The sequence below is a fragment of the Hipposideros armiger genome, unplaced genomic scaffold (genome assembly GCF_001890085.2).
Source record: "Hipposideros armiger isolate ML-2016 unplaced genomic scaffold, ASM189008v1 scaffold_23, whole genome shotgun sequence".
NCBI classification, from domain to species: domain Eukaryota; kingdom Metazoa; phylum Chordata; class Mammalia; order Chiroptera; family Hipposideridae; genus Hipposideros; species Hipposideros armiger.
In genome coordinates, this window is record NW_017731373.1 from 6424899 (window position 1) to 6431204 (window position 6306).

General features: G+C 34.6%; 1 protein-coding gene across 1 annotated transcript in view; it reads left to right on the top strand.

Moving 5' to 3' along the window:
• Positions 1-6306, top strand: part of BMPR2 (bone morphogenetic protein receptor type 2) — a 149575-nt gene that overhangs the window by 113795 nt on the left and 29474 nt on the right. Inside the window, exons 5-7 of the mRNA XM_019635710.1 lie at positions 2127-2237; positions 3500-3591; positions 5506-5736. Of these exons, the coding sequence (XP_019491255.1) occupies positions 2127-2237; positions 3500-3591; positions 5506-5736 (434 nt within the window). The remainder of the gene's footprint in view (positions 1-2126; positions 2238-3499; positions 3592-5505; positions 5737-6306) is intronic.

Here is a 6306-nt window from a genome sequence, read left to right on the forward strand (position 1 = left end):
ACTGAGCCACTCGGCCGGCCCCCTAACACTTTTTATTTTCTATGTATGTGTGTGTGTGTGTGTGTGTGTGTGTGTGTGTGTGTGTGTGTGTGTGTTTAAATTATAGCCATCCTAGTGTGTGAGAGATGATATCTGATGGTAAAATGAGTTTTTATATGTAACTTTCTTCCTATAGCTTATTCTGTATGTTAAAAGTAGGTACACTTATGAATATGATAAAGTCTATAAAAATCCATTAAATGTCCTGCAAGTTAAATGAGTATTACAGTGCTTCAATAGATCCCTCTGTAGAAATATTGTTTTGACATTTTAATATTCATGTGCTTGATTTGAATGAGACAAATACATTCATTTAGAACAGGAATGCCCACCTGAGGAACTCTTTGCCATAGAAGCTTCTGATATTGCCATAGAGGCTTCTAGTTTGATATAACACATAATTATAGTGTCCAAAGTGAGAAAGACTTAGAGTACAGTATGCTTGATTTTGATTGCGTGTAAAGAATGATTAAGGATATTAGCAGTTACCATGCCCAGCCTCTGGTCATTGTTACCAAATACTGCATGAATACCTCCAGTTAAAAAAAAATATGAACAGCTATTTCATAGAGTGACACATTACATTTTAGACAGCACTTTTATAAGCCATACGTTCTTTTGTATGCAGAGCTAAAAACTGCTTTCCATGAACACACTAATTGGATCTTGTTATTCTCTAGCTACAATTCATTTTTCCACATGAAGATAGCTATCATATGCTCTCAAATTTTCTCTTTTTCCATACTGCACAGTTCCAGTTTTTTCTATCCATCACATTTCAGAGTTCTCATACTTTTATGTCTTCTGGATGTACTCCATTTGTGGACATCCATCCTAAAACGTGTTTCTCTAGATATGATCTGATCCAAAGAAGGGAACTAACACATAAAATGGATTGCATGCTCATAATAGCCCTGTGATTTAGATATATGCGTTCCCTTTCTGCAAGTGAATAAACTTAGGCTCAGGCAGGTGAAGAAATTTTTCAATGGTCATACAGTAAGTAGAAGAACTGAGTTTCAAGTCCAGTTCAGATTTAACTGTCTGTAAAACATGTTCTTTTCATCAATAATGGTAATATCAGTATTGATAAGTGTAACTACCATTTATTGTGTAGATAATATATACTCAACACTATATGAAGTACTAGACTTGCATCTAAGCCTCATAGAAGATTTGTGAGGTAGAGAGTACTATTTCTACAAATGAGAGAACTGAAGATCAGAAAAGTAAAAAAACTAAAGGCCATTGAGAGAGCGGCGTAGTCAAGATTTAATACTAAATGTGATTCCAAAAACTGTTCTCTTAAATACTTGTATTATACTAATCTGTCTGTGTTGTTCCATGGTATAGTTGATATTTTAATAATTAGGAGCATAACTAACAGGTGTTTCAGTGTTACAAATCTATATAAAATAATCTATGATGAAATATATAATTTGCTGTTATCACAATTAATTTTTTTCATTTCCTTTGATGTTAAAATATTGCTGATTTCACTATATATTGATACAGCCTTTCTGTCAGTATATAAAAAAATACTAAAACAAAAGGATAACCATATTTAAAAAAATTTTGTTCAGTTACAGTTGACACACAATATTAGTTTCAGGTGTACAGCATGGTAGTTAGACATTTATATAATTTATGAAGTGATCCCCCTGATAAGTCTAGTACCTCCTGACACCATACATAGTTATTACAATATTATTGACTATATTCCTTATGCTGTACTTTACATCCCCATGACTATTTTGTGACTGCCAATTTGTACTTCTTAATCCCTTCACCTTTTTCATCCAGTCCCCCAAACCCTCTCCAATCTAGCAATCATCAGTTTCTGTATCTATGAGTCTGTTTCTGTTTTGTTTGTTTATTTTGCTTTTTAGATTGCACATATAAGTGAAATTATATCGTATTTGCTTTTATCATCTGACTTAATTAACGTAGCATAATACCCTCTAGGTCCATCCATGTTGCAAATGGTGAGATTTTGTTCTTTTTTATGCCCGAGTCATATTCTATTGTATATATGTACCACATCTTCTTTAAGAATAACTACATTTTAAAATTTTGTTTTCTTTTAGGTCCACCTCATTCATTTAACCGAGATGAAACAATAATCATTGCTTTGGCATCAGTCTCTGTATTAGCTGTTTTGATAGTTGCCTTATGCTTCGGATACAGGATGCTGACAGGTAAAAATATCACTTAACAATAAATCCTGTTGTTTATTAAACATGCCATTTAATCAAAATTTATTTTCTCCTTTAAAAAAATCTCCATACAGGCCGGCTGAGTGGCTCAGTTGGTTAAGAGTTAGCTTAAGAGTGCGAGCTCTGAGCAACAGGGCAGCTGGTTGGATTCCCACATGGGCCAGTGATGCTGTACCCAAACTGAGCTGTCGCTGAGCTGCCAACAGGTGGCAGGATGGCTCATCTGGTGTAACAACAAGATTGCCTGTTCAGTGGTGGGCTACGCCCACCCGCAACTAAGACTGAATTGGGCACCTTGAGCTGAGCTGCCGCCTGGATGGCTCAGTGGATAGAGCATGCGCTCTTAACAACAAGGCTGCCGAGTTTGACTCCTGCATGGCCTGGTGGCTACGCCCACCCGCAACTAAGATTGAATTGGTCACCTTGAACTTAGAGGCCACAAGCTGCTGATGGGAAGCCAGATGGCGACGGGTGCCCTTCACAACGAAGATTGAAGAACAACAACTAGGCTGGTCCCCTCCCCCAATTCCCCAATAAAAATCTTTAAAAAAAACCCAAAAAAACTCCATGCTAAAAACCACCTCTGTGCTACAGTAGCTGTCATCTTTCTGTCTTAACAAACTTTTTCCACTATATATACACTATATACAGAATATCTATTACCTAGATTCAATGATTACCAAATCTATGTATCATCTATTACCCCACTCACTAAACCCTTCTGTGCCACTGGATTGTTTTGAAGAAATCACAGATAGCATTCATTTATTTATAAATACTTTAGTACTATCTGAAATAGAAGGACTTAAAATATATGTATATATAACCACAATACCATTTTCACATCTTAAAAAAAAATAACAGTAATTCCTCAGTATCATCAAATGTCCAGTTGGTTCTAATAATTTAGGTTGATGAGCTTTTTAGAAAATCAGCACTCATTATTGACTTGAATAACTTTAATAAAACTATCTTTAATGTTTTGGCAATATTTCTTAAGGTTTTAAATGAGGTCTGTTGCTGGAATCATCTCAGAATTCAGCTTTCATGTTATCATTTATCTTTGTATATAGATGATTCCTATAGTTTAGTTAATAGTTTTACTTCCATTGACATGAGGTATAAGTCTTGCTACCTGTCCTTCTGTAGCTTTTATTTTTAACAGTAATATAATAAAATGTTTAATAAAGATCTTCATTTGAAGATACACATGCATTAATAACTTCTTTTGCCTGTTCCTATAGGAGACCGTAAACAAGGTCTTCACAGTATGAACATGATGGAGGCAGCAGCATCAGAGCCCTCTCTTGACCTAGATAATCTGAAACTTTTGGAGGTAAGATTGCTTTTAGATTATGAACTGTTCTTTCTGCGCCCGTATCTGAGAAACTTCATTCATTCACTGAATCATTTGTTCATTTATTCAACAAGCATTTATTGAGCATCAGTTTAGTGCCAAGGCCTATTCTAGGCACTGAGAATGTAGACGAACAGTACAGATATCTCTCTTGAGTCTTATATGCTAGTGGGAGAGAGTCTACAAACAGGTACACGAATGTATATTATTTCAAGTAGTAGTAAGTGCTATGAAGAAAAATAAAATGGATAAGGAGATAAAGTTATGGAAAGGGAGTTATTAAAGTATATTTATTGGATTGTCGGAAATGTCATGATATATTTTTTCCTATGTTTTTCGTTGCAAAAATGCGTCATGACTTTTCCGACAACCCAATAGAAAGGAAATGATCTTTGAGTACAGACTTGAACAGAGTATGGAAGTAAAGATACGTGAAATGCTAAGAATAATGTGCCAGGCAAGGAATCCATAGTAGGTGCCAAATAAATATTTCTTGTCTGTGAATATATTGTATTTTTTTATCAGTATATACAACTATTATATATTCCATAGAATTTAATTTTCATTTGGTGATTTCTCAGAACCTGTGTTAAAAGTTTTATTGTGATCAATAGGATAAATAAACTATGATCCCCAAACCAGAGACTGTTCAATAATAGATATGATAGATTTAAGTATATAAAATATTTTAACCTTCCATTTGGAAGAAAAATATAATAAAGGTAAAAGCCAAATTCAAAATAAGTATTTCAACATAGAAACAAAGAATTGATAAAGAGCTAGTATAAATCAGCATGAAAGAAATAATCCATAAAAAATGGACAAAAGAGATGAACTGCCAATTCACAAAAGAAGTGTGGCTAATAAATTATAATAAGATGCCCAATTTACTTAAATTGAAAAAAATACTAATTAAAACTATAGGATTTCATCCTAGATTGAGTAAAATAAACACTCTTAAACATTGCTGACTTAACCATGTATTATTACCTTTCTAAAGGGCAGTTTATCTGTTCGTTAAATTTTAACCTAGAAATAGTGAATGAAATATAGCAAATGTCCTTAAATAATTGGTGGTAAATCCCTAACCTGTTTCAGTAAAAAGTGAGAGAAATCCTCAGAGACCAAAAAAGGTAACAGGTTACATTTTGCTGGTTCTTTGTGTATTTTGAGTATTTTTTTTATTGTATCCTTGATGTTGTGTGTGTTATATTATGGAGACCTGTGTTCTTTAGCTTCTTCTGAAGTGTGTTCGTTTTCAATGTTTGTTTTAGTATGCGGTTGGTTATCTTGATTGGACATACTGCAAACTCGTCCTGGGCAGAAGCTCAAATCTCAGTTCATTTATTTTGTCTTTAGTTGGAATTTGTCCCATGCATTCGCTGGGTTTTCCCCTCTCTGACTCTCCATTCTGGAATTCTCTCCTCACTTTCCAGAAACCGTGGCTGCACCAAATTTTGCCCTCTGGTTCTTGGGGCCAGAAAGATTTTCGATTTTGTACTGCTTTTTTAGCTCCACTGCATAGTGCTGAATCCAGCCTGCTCTCAAGCTAAAAGCTATAAAAATGGGTAGCTCATCCTGTACCATTCCTTTCTTCTAAGTGTTGACTTCCTCAGAATCTACCTCTTTTTGTTCATTCTCCAACACTTTTAGATTTTGTTTTACAATTTTGTTCAGAGTTTATAGTTGCTATTTGTGGAAGGGGTGGGTCTCATAGGAGCTTCCTGAGCCATATGAGATGTGGATTTTATTAGTTCCTTGATAATGGAGTAATTTAAACTTTAAGCAATAGAGAGCTGTGGCACACATATAGATTTACACTTTATTTAGTAAATTTGATTATTCAGTTGTGATATGAATTAATACCTTGCTTTCTTTAAAACAAATTTGCAGCTGATTGGCCGGGGTCGATACGGAGCAGTATACAAAGGTTCCTTAGATGAGCGTCCAGTTGCTGTAAAAGTGTTTTCCTTTGCAAACCGTCAGAATTTTATCAATGAGAAGAACATTTACAGAGTGCCTTTGATGGAACATGACAACATTGCTCGCTTTATAGTTGGAGATGAGAGAGTCACTGCAGATGGACGCATGGAGTATTTGCTTGTGATGGAATATTATCCCAATGTAAGTTCTTCATAAAAAATAAACTGACATTTATATGAGCAGTCAATCAGGTGTTCAAGAGGACCACTGTTATGTAGAGCTTTACTGGTTTGCAAACTGGTTAGTAAGGGTCTACAGTGAAATAAGGATCTTACACCGGAATATGAATCAACTAAGTCACTAGTTAACCATTTAATCCCCCCACCAACTTTCTTGATGAAGGAAGCAGTGCTTTGATTAACATTCATTCTGGTGCAAGCTCTTTATCCCAACAATCCCTGGGTGGTACTAAATAGTTTGTGGATGAGCAGCTTGAGTAGCACTGACACTTATATGTTTACAAAACCTCTGTTTTCTACTTGAAAAACATAACAATATAATTTGTGTTTGTGCTAATAGATAACAGTATAAAGAAGGAGTCTAAAGACTTTTTTTCTTCTTAATTTGATAAATCAAGGAAGTATTTTATTTTATTTATTTTCATTTATTTATTTTTTTATTTTTTTATTGTTAGTTTCAGGTGTACAGAACAATGCAATAGTTACCCTTTTCACCCTCACAAAATAACAACCCCCCTCCCCCCAACCACTG